Source organism: Equus asinus, chromosome 15 (assembly GCF_041296235.1).
Source record: "Equus asinus isolate D_3611 breed Donkey chromosome 15, EquAss-T2T_v2, whole genome shotgun sequence".
NCBI lineage: Eukaryota > Metazoa > Chordata > Mammalia > Perissodactyla > Equidae > Equus > Equus asinus.
In genome coordinates, this window is record NC_091804.1 from 34713340 (window position 1) to 34733339 (window position 20000).

General features: G+C 50.0%; 1 protein-coding gene across 2 annotated transcripts in view; it reads left to right on the forward strand.

Moving 5' to 3' along the window:
- R3HDML (R3H domain containing like) overlaps positions 1–18029 on the forward strand; it is a 25912-nt gene extending 7883 nt beyond the window's left edge. The window contains exons 1-5 of one of the 2 annotated variants that reach the window (XM_014845919.3): positions 8907–9204; positions 11809–11927; positions 12054–12186; positions 13415–13530; positions 16741–17003. In XM_014845919.3, the coding sequence (XP_014701405.3) occupies positions 8947–9204; positions 11809–11927; positions 12054–12186; positions 13415–13530; positions 16741–16873 (759 nt within the window). In that variant the 5' untranslated portion in view covers positions 8907–8946 and the 3' untranslated portion in view covers positions 16874–17003. Of the gene's footprint in view, positions 1–8906; positions 9205–11808; positions 11928–12053; positions 12187–13414; positions 13531–16740 lie in introns of those variants that run through there. The other variant, XM_044748286.2, reaches the window with a different exon arrangement.
- The last annotated feature ends 1971 nt before the right edge of the window (positions 18030–20000 follow it).

Consider the following 20000-nt stretch of genomic DNA (forward strand, 5'->3'; position numbering starts at 1 on the left):
GGGTGCGTTTGGGGACAGGGTCTGAAGGGCTGGCGCAGCAGGGCAGGAATGCAGCTTTGCTCCTCTGCAGGCCACAGGGCGAGCGGCAGGAGGGGCCGCTCGGGACCCTAAACTGCCCCTAGCAGCTGGAGGACACTCCTACTCCCTCCTCTGGCGGCTGTCTCCTGCAGACCCCAGACCCTCCTGTCTCAGGCAGTCACAGGGCTGAGGCCTGGGAGGAGGGGGCTCTTGTTGCCTGAAAGAGTGTTGGGAAAATTGGAAGGAAGAAGGAAAAGCAAGGAACTGAGTTTCCCAGCATCAGAGTCAGGACAGCAGTTCCCTGCAGGATGGAGGAGGGCACTGGGGTCACAGGGTGTTGGTGGTGTAGGCAATGTACCAGGGGTAGCCACACAGATGTTTGCTTAAAAATATTCATTAAACTAGGGGCCAGCCCAGTGGCGCAGCAGTTAAGTTCACACTTTCGCTTTGGCGGCCCGGGGTTCGCTGGTTCAGATCCTGGGTGCAGACCGCTTGACAAGCCATGCTGTGGCAGGCATCCCACATATAAAGTAGAAGAAGATAGGCGTGGATGTTAGCTCAGAGCCAGTCTTCCTCAGCAAAAAGAGGAGGATTGGTAGCAGATGTTAGCTCAGGGCTAAACTTCCTCAAAAAACCCAAAACAAACAAACAAACAAATTCATTAAACTATATTTCTATATTTTACAAATCTTGCACATTTGTTATATTTCACAATTTATGAAATGCTATATGTATTTATGTACATGTATGGAACACCAAACTGGGAACAAAATGCCTGGTTCTAAGAAAACCGCTGTTTCCTTGGGCCTTAGCTAAGTGCCAGGCACTGTGCAAGGTGCGTTACTGTGCGTGACTCTCATTCTCACAACCCCACAGGTAGGTACTGTTACTACTCCATTCTACAAATGGAATCACTGAGGCACACAGAGGCCAAGAAACTCAGCCAACATCCAGCAGAGCTGGGATTCAAACCAGGCTTGGTATGCCCCATGGGGCAAAGCGCTTACCCAGGAGCCCACACTGACTCTGGGGTCTAGTGAGGGCCACTCTGACCTCACCTGCCTGCCACCGGTAACACTCACATGGTCACAACGCTCTGCAGAGTTCACCAAGCCACGGTGGACAGGGTTTAGGGCCATGAGCATTTTGGTTCAGAACAGAGACAGACATGGGTTCAAGCCTAGACTCAGGATTTATGATCCGTGTCACCCAGGGCAAGTCACTTATCTCCCTCATTTCCTCACCTGAGAAAGAAGAACAGTGTGCCGGGATAAGCAAGTGAAACCTGATTTTGCTGGATGTCAGGCATGCAGTGGGTGCACAATAAGTGGTCATCTCTAAGATAAAGATGCTCATCTTTGGCTGCTCATCGTAGCTTGAGAGCTAGGCAGGGCAAAGGGTCACCGTCCCCATGGACCAGATAGGGAGTCTGGCTCAGTTCTCACTCCGCCCAGGGAGCCCAGTGGGCCCCGGTCCCCGCCGGGTGACGGCTGCGGGCCGACTCCCACCCAGCGCAGGAATGCGGGGGCGCTGACGCCGGGCCTTTTCCGCTCGGGCTGCGCGGGCCGGCGACACAGCAGATTCCCCGGCCACACCTGGCCGTGCAGCTGTCCGAGCTGGACCGGGTCGCGGATTCCCCAGTCCTCCGGCCCCGGCCCCTGAGGGCACCGCCTTGACCCCAGCGCGCCCCTCGGGGGTCTGCGCGCTGGCCAGCCCCACCCTTTAGTTACCCCTCCTTGTTTTGGGAGGGGGCTGGTCCTCTCGGACACCCAGGAAGGGGAGGGGTTCCCTGGCTCAGCCGTGCGAACACCCTGCTCAGAATCCTTCGTGGGCAGAGGAAGACAGGGAGAGACCCCTCAGGGGCAACTCCTTGGTTTCAGAGTTCTGGGGGTCCGTGGAAATTCAGCCCCTAGGAGGTGGGACTGCGATGATGTGCCCCCTCTCCCTGGAGGGCTAAGACCCATCTGCTCTCCCCACCTCGCTCCCAGCCCCCAGCACCATGCTCCCATAGGGTGCCAGGATGGGGCACTGGGCAAAGCAGGAGAATCTGGGTCCTCTCCAGCCCTGTGGCTGGGTGACGTTCAGGGCCTCCAGCCTGCAAAAATGGCTTCTGCTCACCTCTGACCCCATCTCTCATCCTGCCTCTTACCCTCTCTGCACCCTCTGCCTCTTCCCCAGCCTGCCTTTTTTCAGTTCTTCAGGTGAACCAAATTCCCTCCAGCCTCAGAGCTGTCTCCCATGCTGTTCCCTCTCCTTGTCCTGCTGTACCTCCCCCGCCCCCTCACCCCTATGTCCCAGCTTCACCCTCCACTCCTTTTTCTGTTTGCTGCTTAATCATCACATATTATGAACATTCTGACTAATGGAGTGTCTCGAAAGTTCTCGGGCCCTGGCTCTTCTCCACGACGTTTAGACTCAACTTGCCAACTTCCTCCAGAAAGCTTGCTGGAATTTTTACTGGGATCACGTTGAATCTATAGATTAATCTGGTGACAACTGACAACACACACAAGTTTCCTTTACGACATGTGCAAGTTTAACCAACAACGCCATGACGTGAGTCCCTGAGGATGCCGAGGCGAGTCACACGGCTCTGTCTCTCAAAGAGCTTATTTGCGCTCGGTCTTCCTTTATATTTTGTTTCCTTTCGTGAGAGAAGATCTTATTGGGCCCATTTTACAGAGGCTCAAAGAAACACCTGACTTGCCCCAGGTCTTATAGTGAGGAAGTGATGGGGCCAAGACCCTCACCCGCATCTGACTCACAAATCTGCCCGTTGAATCAGTTTGGTCTGTGGGTTTGGTCTGTGTGTGTCTGCTTGTGTGTTTGCATGTAGGGTGTGTTTCCAGGCACCCGGAGTGGAAAAGCATCTATACTGAAGACGGATGTGCTGTGGGGTTGAGGGGTGGCGATGTGCCTGCTCTGTTGGACAGAGGCTTCTCTTTGTGCTGCTGTCGGGCCCTTTGGCTGTGTGTGCAGGGTTGGGGGTTTTAGTGGGTGTACTGGGGAGAGTACTTATGTGTACTGGGTAGGAAATATGTCTTGGGGAGATAAGAAGGGAGTATTTCTGTTGGTGTGTGTGTTTTTTCTTATGTAGGATTTTAATTCTGTACTTGTTGACAGAACTCAAGCAAAGATTTTTTTTAAACCCTATATTAGTCTAAATTTTTTATTAAGGTTTAACAGTGTTAAATGCTGAAGTCTTAAGTGTACAACTAGATGAATTTTCACGTGTACCCCCATGTAATCACCACCCAGATCAACATATAAGGCAGATGCGCACCCTCAGTAGGAGCTCCCTGGTGCCTTCTCAGTCGGTACCCCCAAAGGAGCCCTGGTTCTGGCTTGCACCACCCTCGTTAGTTTTGCCTGTTCTTGAGCATCTTGTCAGTGGAATCACACAGTGTTTCTGTTTGGGGGGGTTAATAGCTGACGCTGAATAAACCTTGCTTTGCGGGCTAACACTTTCCATATCTCACTGAATGTCTCGTAGTAGCCAGATAAGGTAGCACCTATGGACATCGTTCCCGTTTTACAGATGAGGGAAGTGAGGCTCAGAGAAGACTTGTGACCTGCATCGGGTCCTCCCGAGCTGTCTGACTCCACGGCTCTGGTCCTTGCCTGCTGTTGGACCATCCTGCCTCCCCCTGGATGATCTGCCAGAGAGTGGACGCTGCTCTCTGGGGCCCGAGAGAGCGGGGGTCAGACTGGGGAGCCCACAGGTGCGTCTGAGTGGGCTTTGTTTTTGGAGGAGCTGGTTTCTCTGAATCTGTCCTGAATCTCCCCTTGCTGGGTCAGGAACTACCACCGGCAGCTCAGACAGCCCAGCCACCGCTGTGCTGTGGAGACATACCAAGCCACAGGGGGCGAGGCCTGGCTCCCAGACTTATTTGCTGTGTGACTGTGGGCACGCTGGCTTCCTGTTTGAACCTTCGTGTCCTCAACTGTTCAAAGAAGATGAAGATCCTCATGTGTGGTTAAGGCGGTAACAGATGGAAGGTGTCACTGTATAAATCACTACCACTGTTATTTTTTTAATCCTTTTTATTATAAAATAAAGCACAAATACAGAAAGTCACATAAAATAAATGTGGAACCCAATGAGGTGAACCCCTTGTAACCACCGGTCAGATTAAAAAATAGCAGCCCCTCAAATGTCCCACCCCAATTACAGCCTGACTTTGAAGTGTTTCTGGATGTTTCTTTATAGTTTTATCGCCCAAGTGCACATCCTTAAACAGCAGAGTTTAGTCTCGTCCGTAGAAAAAATCTTCTAAGTCTGTTGATTCTCCCTCCATCCCTTTCATTTTCTTACAGTTTGTCTTTTGGAAGAACCTGGAGCATTTGACGGGAAGAGTTTTCAAGAGTCTGTATCACCGCTGTTATTTTTCATATGTGCTCCCTTCCCTCCAGCTCCCTCCTTCCAGCTCCTTCCCTCTTTGTGCTTGGATTTGGAGTGACATAGATTGGGTCGCATAGTGACATAGGACTGGTTTTCCAGTTGCTGTGTGACCTTGGACAAGTCCCTTAACCTCTCTGAACCTGTTTCCTCAACTGGCAAATGAAAGGGTGACCTAAAAGATCTCTAAGGGCCTTCCAGCTTTCTCCGTCTCATCTCTCAAGCACCAGGCTCCTGTTTCACAGTCTCCTCTTAAAAGCAACTTTACTGGGCGAAAAGAACACTGGGATGAGAATCAGAGAGACCTGTTGGAATCCAATTTGCACCGGGACTAGCTCTGTGAACTTGGGCAAGTTGCTTAACCTCTCTGAGTTTCTACTTCCTCGTCTGTAGAATGGGGATCCTGATACCTGACCCCTGGAACTGGAGCAAGGCTTAAATGAGATCTTGTCCATAAAGCATTTGGTGTCTGGCACTAAGTGGATATGCTAAAGAAATGTTGCCTGTTATTATTATTCTTGTGAGCGATTATTACAGCTAACATTATTGACTGCTTGCCCTGTGCCAGACATTGTAAGTGTCTAACATGTACTAACTCATTTAGTCCTCACAACAATGCCGTGAGGTAGCCCCAGTTTATAGATGAGGAAGCTGAGGCACAGAAAGGTTAATTAACTTGCCCACTGTCACACAGCTAGTAAGCCATGGAGGTGGCCCCGAACCTAGGCTGTCTGGATCCAGAGCTATAGCCACTGAGCTACACTGACTTGAATATTTCTACTCTCCAGAATAATTTCCCTTTCGCTCGCCCAAGTCCAGAGAGAATTCTGGTAGGGATGAGAATAGAGCGACAGCTGAATCCAGAGGGATGAAATTCGGAGATGAGAAAGTGTCCCTACCCTAAAGTGAGACCCCAGCCTCGGGCACTAATCTGGGCTACCCGGGATTATTTCCTGTCCTCCCAACATTTTTATCCACTGAGGAACCTGCCAAAGGGAACTGGGAACAGGGCTAGTCACGGAGGACAGCAGAGAAACTCCCACTCGGGGGTTGGCCAGGGGCATCGCTGTGTGCTTGTCACCAGTGCAATATCTGGGTTTCTGTGGATGTGTGAACGTGTGGGGTAGGAGGGGGTGATTTTGTCTGCGCGGCTGGACTTGGGGACTGTGCCTTTCTCTGTGTCTATCTCTTTGTCTCTGTGGAGAGGCAGCATAACGAGCCTGCCCGGGTGCCCATCCCACCTCTGCCACCCACTGGCTGTGTGACCCTAGGCAAATGACTTACCTCTCTGTGCCTCAGTTTCCTCATATATACAAAAATGGATATGATGATAATAATAGGGTTGTTTTGAAGATTAATGGGCTCATCCGTGTAAAGTGCTTCGAGCAGTGCTGTGCTGAGAACAGATACTTACGTTTATACGTGTTAATATGGTTAGACGTGTGAAGAGTGGGTTTCTGGATATTCAGGTAAGGGCACCAGAGGGTGTAAGTAGGAAGGATCTGAGGGGCTGGGGGAACGAGCTGTCTCTGTGATTTGTGGGAGGAAGAAATGCTTGTGTGAATATAAGTGTGGTGTGTGCACCCAGGATGCGTGTGCATTCTGTATATGTGCGAGGATGTCCACTGCCAGAACCCCAGGTACCACACAAACAAGCTCCATGTCATAGGACAAGTCACTGAGGCTCCTTGTACCTCCAGGTCCCCGTCTGTGCAGTGGCTGGGGTTACTCCCTCAAAGGCGGCTGTGAGGACCAGTGAGTCATGGGTGCGATGCTCTGAACCACGCCAGTGCCGGTTACATGGGAGAAGCTCGCGTCAAGCATCTGAGAGAGCAGGGAATAATTGTTGACACTCCTGGGTTCCTAAGTGCCACGGTTGTTTGTGTCTGCCTCCCCTGGGCTGCAGAGTTCCCCCAGGTGTGTCATGGATCCCAGCCCAGCCGTAGGCAGAAGAGTCCTTAGTCCAGTTTCTCTAATGGGGCGTCCGAGGCCCAGAGAAGGATAGGGACTTGCCCCAGGACACCCAGCATACTGGAGGCAGAGATGCGGCTAGATTGGAGCCCCTCCCTATTGTCCCTCTGGTGTAATGGGAAAGCCCTGTAGAGGTTGGGGACGCCAACCTCCATCCCTTGCTGCCCACCCCCACCCCCCCCCCCCGCCCCCAGCCCCAGCATCCCGCGGTCAGCCGCCTGGGCTGGGGAAAGCCGCTCCAGCGGGAAGGTGTGTGCTTTGGCAGCAGCACTGTCTGGGCCGCGGAGGCTGAGGCAGGGCGGCCGCCTGGGGCGGGAATTCCATGTGTCTGGGGAGGACCCCGCTCCGGTAGCCCAGTTCCAGCCCCCAGCCCTGCATTGCCACTTGGGCCAGGGCTCAGCTTGGCGCCCTGAGACTGGCTTCTGCCTGGGGATGCTTGGAGGTCGCTGGAAGAGGAGGCTGGAGGGTTGCAAACGCTTCAACTTTGGTTTTTTTTTGTAACACCTTTCTTGTAAGTCTGCCTCCTCCCATCAGAAAAGTATTGCTTGTTGTTTGCGGAGAATACAAGTAATCAGAGAGGAGGAAATTAAACTCTTTCTTAACCCAGAAGTTCAGCAACTCAGAGACCAACTGGGCTTTGACAGCACACACACACACACAGACATCTGCGTGTTCATGCATGCATCTATGAGGATTGTGTGAGGATTGACACACGAACCCTCATATGCACATGCATGAACCCATCTGCTTACACACACAATACATATAAACACACACATACTCGCTCAAGTACATGTATACAAACAAGCACACACACACACACAAAGCATACACTGTTCTGAGCGGTCCACAGATGTGAGTTCATCTAATCCTTAAAACAATGCTGTAAGGTGGGTGCCATTATTACTCCCATTTTATAGGTGAGGCACGAAATGATTGGGTGACTTGCTCAAGGGCACTCAGTGAGTGAAATAATGGGGATTTGAGCCCAGATTCACAGGTTTAATTACTAATTAGGCTACACGGTGTTGATTGTGGATATCCTCCCGGGCTTTTTTCCTGTGCATCTAGATTGGTTTGGTTACAAAAATGGCATCCTTTTTACGTACTCACAGGGCCCTGGGCTCAGACCTGGGTGCGGATCCTGGCTCTATTGCAGACAGGCTGGCTGACTTTGGGCTTATTCCTGCACCTCTTTGGGGCTCGGTCTCTTCACCTATAAAATGGGGACCTATCACATCTGATTCTGAGGGTTGGCTGAGCTTGTGTGTGTGTAAAGCACTCAGCCTGGGCCTGGCACGGAGTAGGTCTCATTAAATGGGGCCATATTAACTGCCTACTCTGAGGCTGGAGAGCTTTGTAGAGAAAACAGTCAGAAAATAATCTTCAGATGAAAGGTGGCCTTAATACGTTGGGGTCTGGAAGGCAGAGAGAGGCCTCTGGATCTGGGGTCTCCTGACAAGGGGGTGGTGTTTCATCCTGGAGTGCCTGCCATTGCCGCATCCCTACCCTGACCAGCAGCCCAGCCCAACCCTGCACACTCCAGGTGGACGCAGGAACAGCAGAGGCGTGGTGAGAGGGGGGAGAGGCGAGCCCACAGACAGGCAGGCGGAGCCTCCGGTCCAAGCTGGGCCTGGCTGGAAGGGGAGGGGGCTGTGGGGCCGGGACGTCAGATGCCATCAGCTCCCAGGGGACCGTTAAAATCACCGCACTGCCAGGCAGGCTGGGGTGTCTGCAGAGGTCCCTGCCTCCTCAGCCACCTCCTGCCACCCGTCTGGGCTGCCCGTCCTGGGTATGCGCCCCCCGGGAGCCTGCTGCCTGGTCCCCCGCAAGCCTCTCTCTGCCTCTTCTCTTCAGCTCTGTTTCTCTCTCCGTCTTCTCTGTTCTTTTTTTTTCTTTGTCTTTCTCTCTCTACCGCTATTTCTGTCTCTTCCATGTGCTTCCTCTTTTTTCCCCCATCATTGTCTCTCAGTCTCTCTTACAGCTTCCTACTGTCTATGTCTTTCATTCCTTCTCTCTGTATCTCTTTTTTTCAGTCAGTTTTTTAGTCTCTCTCATTTTCTTTTTCTCAGTTTCTCATTTTTCTCTCTCTCTCTGCCTCTTTTTCTCTGAATCTTTCACTCTCTGCCATCTGGTTCTTTCCCCCGCACGATGCCTTGGGGAAGGTCGGCCCTGCCCCGCTGAGAGGGTGGACGGAGCCCACTTGGAGCAGGATCGGTGAAGAGGGTGTCCAGGCGGGAGAGGCGTGGTGTCTGTCTCCGGGGCTGGTGGGATGGAGTCCTGGCTTTGACCCAATAGCACCGTCTCACTCCAGGGTCTGGTCCGGCTTAGCCACTGTCTGGGCTGCCCAATCCACTCAGTCCACTGCGGTGGGGAGGATGGGGTGTTGGGCACCTGGACCAGAGCTGAGTCAGGAGGTCTGTGCCAAGTTCCCAGGGTTAGCATCCCCTGGGGCGGCAATGCTGGAAAACACTCAGGGTTTGGTGCCCACATGCCCGCCCCCTCCAGGCAGCCGGCTCTGACTGCACGAGGTAGACACGTGACCTCTCCAGCCAGCTATGTCCCTGCTGCCCGGCACCGTGGGCCTGGCAGGCCTGCTCTTCTGGGTGGGCCAGACAGTGAATACCTTGGTGCCCGATGCTACCCTGGCACTGGCCCGGACCAAGGGCACAGCTGTGTGGCCCGTGAGCGGGCTGGGGGTGCCCCGCTACCGGCGGAAGCGCCACATCTCTGCCCGGGACATGAGTGCCTTACTGGATTATCACAACCACCTCCGGGCCAGCGTGCACCCACCTGCTGCCAACATGGAGTATATGGTGAGTGCCTGGTGCCTCTTCCGGCATATGCCAGTCAACTCAGTGTGACCTGGAAGGGCTGGACCACCGCCAGCCTGGCCCCACCAGCCAGTATCTGGGTGTCTGTCTGGGCCCTGTGGAAAGGGCAGGAATTTGTCTGCCCATTTTACAGATGAGGAAATGAAGGTGGTTGCGTAGGTCCTCCTGGGAGGCAGGGGCAGAGGACTGCTATTTATGGAGCATCTAGGCAGGTCTCCTCTTTCCTTCAAGGTAGGAATCGTCATCTCCACTTTCCAAATAAAGAAACTGAGATGCAGACAATGAATTTGCCCAAGGTCACCCCGTTGAGATTCCAGCCCAGCTCTGCCTGCGGCTAAAGGCTGTGGTCCTAACCAACACAATATGCTGCCCAGTAGTTCTGGCTCCCCACTGGGGACCTGCAGGGGATGGGTGGCTGGAGCTTTCCGTGCCATTGTCTCTTTGCCCCGGGGGTTTGATGGACACATCGGGATGGACAGTCCTCAGCAAGCCTGTGGAGGTAGCGTTTGGAGCGGTGGGGACTGTACCTGGGGGTCTCAGGCAGAGGAAAACAGGCAGCTGCCTAGCGGAGGAAGCTGGGATGTCTTCCATCAAAGAAACAGGCCGGGGGCTCTCACCCCAGCCCCCCAGAAGCCAGACTGCCAGAGTGGAGGAGGGAAACTTTCTCTTCATCACAGCTCCTCCCTCGGACTATTGTCCCAAACCAGCCTGGAGAGATAGGCTCCCAGCCCACCCACAGATCCCTTTAGGAAAAGAGATTGCCGGTCCGCCCCCTCCAGACAAACGTGTGCTACTCAACAGTCTGAAAATCCTCTTGCAACAGGTCCATTTGCTTATGGACTAGCTCCTGCTCAGAGCCAGGCGCCATGCTAAGCCTCATGGACACAGCTGAGGACAGGAGGGCCGAGCTCTCCTCCCTCATGGAGCTTATGTTTCAGTGGGGATGACAGAAAACAAACATCAACAACAAAATATAGAGAATAGCGTCAGGTAGTGATAAGGTGTTGTGGGGGAGGGGCGCGGGGGGGAGGAACCGGAATGGAGGCAGTGGACGTGGGGAGGGCCTTTATTCGTCCACTGACTGACTCATTCATTTTTTAACACAGCACCTTGCACAGGGAAGGCCCTGTATTTCTCAAACAATGACACATTTATTAAGCACCAGTTGTGTGTGCAAGGCGCTCATCCCAACAGGTGTTTAATTATTGCATGTAGTATGGAACAGAGAGAGCTAGATGTCTCACCAGGGACCCCAGGGAGGGTCAGTGAGTGTGGGTCTCATGTTAGCATGGCCCTTCCCTCAGTTTTGCCCTCTGGAGCATGAAGGAAACATTCCTTGGACTCCCTAAAAGAGTGTGAGTCAGACGACCCTGGGGAGGTGTTCTGACCTCTCTTTGGGACCCCCGTTTCTTCTTCACTAGCTGGCTTCTGCCCTTGGGGCAGGAATCTGAGCAAACACGCCTTGCTCAAGAAGCCCTTTCTCTCTCATATCCCCAAGAAAGCTCTGGTTCCCTGTTTCACATTCTCACACCCGCTAGGATTGTAATGATTGTTTAAGGTCTCATTTCCCTGTTAGACCGTGAGTCCTCGGTGCCTAGAAATGTTGTTCAGCATTTGCTGAATAAACAAATGAAATGAATGAGCAAATAGTATCTCAGAGGGTCCCAGGAAGTCAGAGGGGAAGGGAACTAGTATTTTTTAAGTGATGATTTTCAGGTTATAAAACTTGGGGCATTCATATATTGGAAAATTATGAAGCCAGTAAGAAGGATGGGGAGGGTATTCTCTGTGTACTGATGTGGAATAATCACTAAGATAACCTGTCTTGTAAGTGAAAAGAGCGGAGGTACAGAATGGAATGTCTGGCATGCTGCCACTTGTCAAAAGAAATTATGTATCTTACGTACAATTATTTGATATTTGTATTTCTATACATCATATATAATTATATATAAAACTACATATATATACTTGTACAAACTATATATATATGCTTGTCCAAGTATAGAGTATTTCTGGAAGAGGACACAGGAAGCTCAGTGATGGCTGCCTCTGGGGGCAGGGTGGCTGGAAGGACAATAGAGGACAGAAATGAGAGGCTTTCCACTTTTCCTCTTTTGAACAGCTTATGTATTAAATTTGTGCATGTTTCACTATTCAAAAAAACCATTTTGAATTAAAATTTTTAATGTTAAAATAAACACACTTAAAAAATACAACAAATAAAATAAGACGTCAGTCATCTTCCCATCTCCCCAGGACTCAGTCATTTCTAGAGACTGCTGAGAACGCCTGGACAAATACCCTGGGACTCCACTCAGAGCAGAGAGCCCCAGGCTTGAAGTCCAGTGAGGGGGAAAGAGCACCGGACTAGGAGTCAACGAGCTGGGTGCCGATCTCGGCTCTGGTGTGGACTTGCTGTTGACCTTGGCCTCTCTGAGCCTCGGTCTTTTAATTTGTAGAAGAGATCTGTGGCAGGGCTCCAAGGAGATGGGGGAGCAATGGCGCCATGTGTATGTGCGTCTCTACACTGTTGAGACGGTGGTGGTTGTTCCCTGGGGAATTTCACGACCTTTCTTTCCCCAGGTCTGGGATGAACGCCTGGCCAGGTCTGCCGAGGCCTGGGCCACCCAGTGCATCTGGGCCCACGGGCCCTCACAGCTGATGAGATACGTGGGCCAGAACCTCTCCATCCATTCTGGCCGGTGAGTGACCCTCCGTCCTCCCTTCACTCCATCATTCAGTCATTCAACGAGGTCACTGAGCAAGTTGGCAGCAGAGTGGCTTTCCCTTCTCCCGCCCGGCATCTTCTGTCTCCTCTGCCTCCCCAGGTACCGCTCGGTGGTGGACCTCGTGAAGTCTTGGTCTGCAGAGAAGCGCCATTACTTGTTTCCGGCCCCGAAAGACTGTACCCCGCGCTGCCCCTGGCGCTGCAGTGGGCCCGTCTGCTCCCACTACACCCAGGTACCCCTTTGTTGGGACTATGGACCGATGGGAGAACAAAGCCTGGTACCTTAGAATAAAAAGAATGTGGTGGAAGACTAATTAGAAATAAAACAAGAGGGGCCGGCCGGTGGCACAGCGGTTAAGTTCACACATTCCGCTTTGGCGGCCTGGGGTTCGCAGGTTCAGATCCTGGGTGCAGACATGGCACCGCTTGGCACGCCATGCTTTGGTAGGCGTCCCACATATAAGGTGGAGGAAGATGGGCATGGATGTTAGCTCAGGGCCAGTCTTCCTCAGCAAAAAGAGGAGGATTGGCAGATGTTAGCTCAGGGCTAATCTTCCTCAAAAAAAGAAAGAAAGAAAGAAAGAAAACAAGAGGCTCCTGTGGACTTCCCTTTACGTAATAAGTATGTTCCCGGAAGGTCGTGTGTCTGTTGAATGGAGCTGAACTGGGTCTTGTTTTGAGTGTCGCAGGTGGGCTGACCAGATTGTCTGACCCCAAAATGAAGATGTGCGGTCTGACAAGTTCAAGAGTGCTTTCGAATCCAATAGGTCCAAACGTTTTCTAGTATTTTCTGTTTTCTAAGGTTCCTACTATCTTAAAAAAATAAATGCCAAAATGAGGTTATAAAAAGTGTAGTATATTTTGAGTGCTAATATTGAATATGCTAACATATGTAAAAACACCATGCAATATAATGTTGCAAGAAATAGGCAGAAACTTCCAATTGTATGACAGATGTCTTCTTTCAGTCCTGTCGGTATCTCTGTGACTCATTTGGAGGTAATGTCAAAATCTAAAGTTGAGACCCTCCAGGAAATGTGAGACCTAAACCAAATGTCCTTCCTGACATCCATGAGATATTATTACCTCCATTTTACCAAAGAAGAAACTAAGGCACAGAGTGGTTAAGTGACTTGGTCAAAGTCACACAGCCAGTGACATTGAGACTCTGATCCTAGGCTGTTTAACTCCAAAGTTTGTGTTTTCACTTCCAACACAATGATTTTCAAATGCTGATCACTAAGGAAAAAAAGAGAAAGAAATCTGATAGGATGGTATAGAAAATATTAGCATATATCACTCATGATAAGATGAAATATTAGTTAGCAATATAGACTGCTTCCTCCAGGAAGACCTCAGCTAATGCATCCACCCTGAACCAAGCCCAGGAGCCTCCCAGCCCCGAGGAACCTGGGCCCCACTGAGTTCTTCTCACAGCCTCCCCTGTCGGTCCTTTCTCAGATGGTGTGGGCCTCCTCCAATCGGCTGGGCTGTGCCCTCCACACGTGCGGCAGCATCAAGGTCTGGGGCCGCACTTGGCGCCACGCGGTGTACCTGGTCTGCAACTACGTCATTAAGTAAGTGCGGGGCCGAGACAGAGGGGGCGCCGGGGCAGGAGGGTGGATCCTGAGGTGGAGTGGGCAGAATTCAAAGAAAAGGAGGACACACATGACACCCTACTTTCCTCCATTCTAAGTAACCTCAATACCATACAATTTGGTAGTTTTAGAGAGTTGGTTAATAATCCTTTTTCTGAAGTTTCTGATGTTTCAGAATTGATTAGGAGATAGACAGAGGACCGAGGCAGGAGGATAGGCAGCCTCCCTGATGAAGTCAATAGTACAAAATGCAGCTTAGATCTGCCAGCCAGCCGGGCTTGCAAATATCCCACTGTTGAATCAGACCTGCACAGCCATTGACAGGCAGCACTGGACGACAACAGGCCTCTTCCTGCAGGTGCAGTGCCAGCCTCTCTAAGCGCAAAACACACAGCAGCCAAGAGCACATGCTCCCCTCGGGCAGGCAGACCGCACAGGAAAGGCAGGAAAGGCAGGAAGGATGGAGTGAGCCCGCTCAGCTCCTTCTCCCAGCCTCTCCAATCAGCTGCGGGAAGAGAGGTCCCGAGGTCTGCATTCAGAGTCTCTTGGAAACACGGAGAAAGGGGAGTGACAGTTCCCAACCATCGCACAGTATACAAACTTGCAGATACTACAGATTCTTATGCAAAAACAAGAACGAATTCTAAGTAAACATGACATTTAGAAAGTCAAATTTACATAATGATAACCACCTTTTACTCTCCAGTAGCCCTTGACCATTTACAAAATGCTTTCACCTCATTACCTCATTGAAGAGACGAAAGAGAGAGAGAGAAGGAAGGCAAAAGGGAGGGCCACTGGGAAAGTTATTTCCCCTTTTTACAGATTAAGAAATTGAGGATCAGAGACGCTAAGCGATTTACTAAAAGTCGCAAAGTCAACAAGTAGCAGAGCTGTTTGAAACACGTCTTTTGTTGCCAAGTCTCCTGTTCTGTCTCCCACACCGTCCTGATGTTCTGGAAGTCATTGGAAGACGGAACACAAAACCTCAAGCTAAGACATGTATTTATTAGATCTTGACCTCTATTAACAAAATGTCGTGTTGCAGCCCAACTTTATCAGGCACGGAAAAATACAACAAACCAAATTCCATTACAAGCAACGTAAAGGGCTGTTCCAATTTGTTTGCTGATATATCAAATTTCTGCAGCATTGAGTATTAACAGTATAGTTAAGATTTTTAGGCTCTAGCGTCAAGACTGTCAGGGGTTGAATTTGAGATTTAACTTAAGTTTTCCATGCCTGTTTCTTCATCTAGAAAATGGGAATAAAATAGTACCTACTCATGGAGTTGTTGACAGAACTAAGTGAGCTGAGCCAGGTAATGCCCCCAGGCTCGTAGCAATTTCAGGACACGTATTGGTTCTTATTGTTACCAGACCTGGGTTTGATTCCCAGCCCTACCATGCGCACACTGAGGACTGTGCATAAGTCATTTTACCTCTATGGGCCTCAGTCTCCTCTTCTAAAATAAGGCGAACACTACCTGGCTCACGGAGGATCATGAGACATAGATGCCCATAGTACATGCTAAGTGAGTGATGGCCGTGATTATAACTTGGTTATAAACTTTTTGAAGGTAGGAAATAGACCTTATTCATTTCTTATCCTTCTACTACAGTAATTTCAAGGCTTTATTTTTTCAGGCAGTAGAATTTTTTTCCAAGTGGTTAAATAAATAGTAAAAGAACCAGTTTGATTCCATCACCCCGGGTATCTCCACCACCCACTCTCCCTGCTCCCAAATTTCCACCTTTTGAAAGTTGTGGACTCACAGCGTCTGGCACAAATCCTGATGTCCCACAGATGCTCTGGAAGTGTTAATGAATGAATGAGTCCCATATGAAACCGGAACTATGTACTTTTCTAAGCCCTTTGGCTGACTTCACTCACATTCATTCAACAACCATTTCTGGAGAAAAAATATTCCATTTCTGCCCACAGAGAGTGTTCATTTGAAGTGTGAGAAAATAAGCTTCTGGGACTTGCAAAGATAACTACTGCTACAGGCCAATCATGAGATTATTAGGCAGCCATGAGCAAGAAACAGCTGGAGGAGTCATTTTAGCCCTTGAGAAGAGAAAGAGAGACAAAGAGAAATCTGTGGGCTGGGATGGAGAAGAAAGCTGTGGGAAGATGTGTGTAAGTTGGATCCACGTGCTGCTAGGGCAGTCTGGAATGCCTAACCGAAAACACGCAGATGTGATTCTATACGCCAGGGGTTGGCGAACTACGGCCCGCAGCCAAAATCTGGCCTGCTGCCTATTTTTATAAATAAAGTTTTATTGAAATACGGCCATGTGATTTGTTTGCATATTACCTATGGCTGCTTTCGTGCAGTAGAGACATTTGGCCCTCAAAGCCCAAAATATTTATTATCTGGCCCTTTACATAAAAAATTTACCAATCTCTGCGTAGGCAATGGGAAGCCACTAAAAATTCTTGAGCAGAATGTGATGAAGGTTTTCTTTTTTTTAAAACGGCTTTATTGAGATAGAATTCACACACCATACCATTCACCCATTTGAAGTGTACAATTCAGTGGGTTTTAGTGTATTACAGTATTAATTTTTAAGGATTGCGGTAAAATGTATGTAACATAAGATTTGCCATTTTAACCATTTTTAAGTGTACAACTCAATGGCACTAATTACATTCACAGTGTTGTGCAAACATCATCACCATCTATTTCCAAAACTTTTTCATCTCCACAACACAACCTCTGTAACCATTCAGCAGCGTTCCCTGTCCCCCATCCCCACAAACGGCCTTGGTCCGTTGAGAGGATTAACTCAAGAGCAGACAGGATGGATCTGGGATAAGGCCACTGAAGGAGTAAACGTACTGCAGCGGCCACGATATCGCTTCGTGGGCACATCCCCTCACGTCTAGCTCTGTTTTGCACAGCACTCTTAAAAGTCACAGTGTTTGCTCACAGACCATTTCACGTATTTTTTTACAGACACCATTTTTATTTATTTTACTCAGAGGATAAAATCAAGCCTCAGAAATAAAATGGCTTATTCCGTCACCAGCTGGCAGGTGGCAGAATCCAGGATCGGAACTCGGATCTTCCTGACGTGACGCCCAAGGTCACACAGCCAGTCGATGGTGGTGCTGAGATTTGGTTGCTCACGTGTCTCTCCTCTGTCCCCCGACCCTGTCTCCCTGGGCCCTTTTCTCTTCCAGGGGCAACTGGATTGGCGAGGCGCCGTACAAGATGGGGAGCCCGTGTTCTGCGTGTCCCCCCAATTACCAAGGCAGCTGCAACAGCAACATGTGCTTCTCTGGGCTCAAATCCAACAGGCTCCAGTGGTTCTGAATGTTCCCTGGGCTCGGCGGGCCTCGGGCTGGGTCTCACCCTCCAAAAGGTCCCTCCCCAGAGACTGGGTCAAGGAATAATTTGGCTCACTCCTCCAATCTGGATTTTCCCCCGTCCTGATTCCAGTTCCTAAATGTCCAGCATGTGCCAGAGGAAAACGACCTCTTGCCTCCTTCTTTCCTCGGTTACATCTTTCTTTTCTCTGGCCTCTGGGGAAGAGCCTGCATCTTTACTCAGTTCTCAGAGAGCCAGGGCTGGACGGAGCGGTGGCTGCGGCAGTTTTGTGACTCCCAGGTCTAATGCCCACAAGTCTTTGTCCATCCCATGAAAAGGATTTATTAAACAGTCTTTTGGCCTGAAACCTCCCTTCATTCATTCAGTAAGAGCCAGCCAGCTTCTGGGCCGCCTTTGAGGACCTGAGTTCCCTCCCTGAGTTGAGAACATTTCACGTCAAAACTTTTAAAAAGTAATTGAAATTAGCTTCTGGACACCCCCTCCAATTTGCATGGTACTAGAGCCACCACAGGGTCCAGGTCCCCTTTTACAGATAGGTACACTGAGGCTCAGTGAAGGGGTATGACTTACTGAGAGCTGCACAGCTTACCTGCCACGGCATCTCGGTTTGAGCTCAGGCTCTGACATCCCCCCCAGGCTGTTGAGCACCTCCCTGAGCGCTCAGGACCGAGAGTGGAAAACCAAAGTTGGCCTGAAGGAATTCTGTCTTTCTGGACCTGTTTCTCTTTCTTTCACTCTGTTTCTCTGCCTGGTCTCTCTCTTTCATCTACTTGTCTACTCTCTCTTTCTCGCTGCCTCTCTTTCTCTTTCTCCAGTAGAATCTTTCTCATTCCCATAAGCCATTTCCCCTCTCCCCACCCCACCCCACCCCACCCAGATACCATAACACACAAAAGTCCTTTTGTCTCCGGAGATAGTAAAATCTCTCCCTCAGACCTTGCCCTCCAGCTGGGGCCCCCTCCCTCCCTGGCTGGAGAGAGCTCCATTCAGAGACCCAGATGGAAAACAGGCTCCTTTCTCCAGGGTGTCTCTGTTGTCCCGGACAGAGTGAGTTTTCTTCCCTCTTGGTCGTTCCCGCCTAGGCATGACCTGTGCGTGTCAACGCTCCCCTCTCCACCTCCAATAAAGTCCTTTGAGATCTGACGTAGTGGCTCTTTCTGGCCCCTTCCTCTCTCAGCTCTAGGAGGATCAAAAGAGGAGAGAAGGGAATTGAGGAGGGGAAGATTGAGTGAGGGGAAAGCCAGCTCCAGGGGACGACCAGGGTAGCGGCTACCAGCCCCTCAGCCCCTACTTCGTGCCGGGCCCACCGGCACATGTGCATGTGGGTGTATTATTACTCCATTTTACAGATGAGAAAAATGAGGCTTAGGGTGAGTTCCCCTTTCCAAATGGGCTGGAAATGAGTGAAATAAGAGAAACAAGGACACTGTTGTGAGTTCTTTGTTCTCAGATTATATCCTTCCTACTTTTTTAGGGGAGAGGGAGGAATTAAAATGTCCTTTCATTTATAAAATAATGTTGACAAGAAATATTAGATTTTTAAAGAACTATCCATGTTCTTGTATTGGGGAAAAAAAGGGCTTGCCAACCCTATGTCAATTCCCCAAAATGTTCTGGAAATTTAAGTGGCACATGACCCCTGGATTAAATGACATGCATAAGGTCTCATAGCTAGTGAGGAGCAGACACGGGATTGGAATTCAGCTTCATCCGACCCTAAAGCCTGTGTTATTTTGATGCCCCACACTGCCCTGCTGTGTCCAAGTACGAGGATGGTGAGAACAACAACCAGGGGCATTGATGAACTGCTGAGCACACACTTGATCTCAGTGAATTATCACAGCTGTCTTAAGTGTTAGGTAACTGTTCGTATCCCTATTTTACAGACGTAAAAACTGAGACTAAAGAAGCTCAGTTTGAATCTGCTCTATATGACTCAAAAGCCTGAGGTCTTAACCCTTTCACTCTCCTGCCTCTCAGCTAATAAGGGAGAAACTCAGGGACTAGACAAAGGTGGAGAGAATTAAGCAAAAGGTGCCGGTGTAGGGTGGGAATTCCAGATGACCTCCCGGCTCCGCGCTTCTGAAACTGCCTCTGAGAAGAGCTCAGGCCGAAGGAGAAATGAGCCAGGCAGACAGGCTCCCGCTGGCCCTGCCTGGACACTGAGACCTGGGCCTGAGGGGTCAGGTGGAGGGGGGTGCATGCAGTGTCCTGGCTGCTGTTCCAACTGAAGGGCATCTTTGGCCTCAAGAAATCTGCAACAGCTTTTAAACGTCTGTAGTGTTTTACACTTTTTCAAGATATTCAGACTCCGATCCTGTTTGGTCACTCATTTGCTCATACATTCGACAACCAAGAAGGTGAAGAGCACACACTCTGGAGCCAGACTGCCCGGGTACGAAGAATTTGACTCAGTGGCTGGGTGTGCTTGGGTAAGTTACTGAGCCCTCTCAGTCTCATCTGCGAAGGAGGACACTGACAGGATCTGCTTCAGGAGGTCGTTCAAAACGTTAAATGAATGAATACGTGGAAAGCACTTAGATCAGGTGCTACAAAACTGCCAGCTCTGAGCACTGCCATTAATACACAGATCAGGGTGGACAAACTATTGCCCACAAGCCAAATCTGGCCCACCACCTGTTTTTATAAATAAAGTTTTATTGGAACACAGCGACACTCATTTGTTCACGTATTGTCCCCAGCTGCTTTCATGCTTCCACAGCAGACATGAGTAGTTGCAAAAGACTATATGTCTCACAAACCCTAAAATATTTACTATCTGGCCTTTCACAGAAACAGTTTGCTAACCCCTGAGATCTATAGTGTTTCTGTATTCCTGGAGCTTATAATTCTAGTAGGACAGTCAGGCATTAAACAGAAGATGAATACAAATACTTTGTTATAATGGAAGTAAGCGCCACCTGGAGAAGAATGGGGAGTTACAAGAGCACAATCTAAACTAGAGTGGGTAGTCACCTGGGTCTTCCTGCAGAGGGATGTTTTTCGATGAAGAGAAGCTGGGCAGGCTCTGAGGCAGTGGTGACAATGTGGGTGGAAAGCTGGGGGAGAGAGCACATGGCACTATCAGGGACTAAGAGAAGACGTGCTGGGT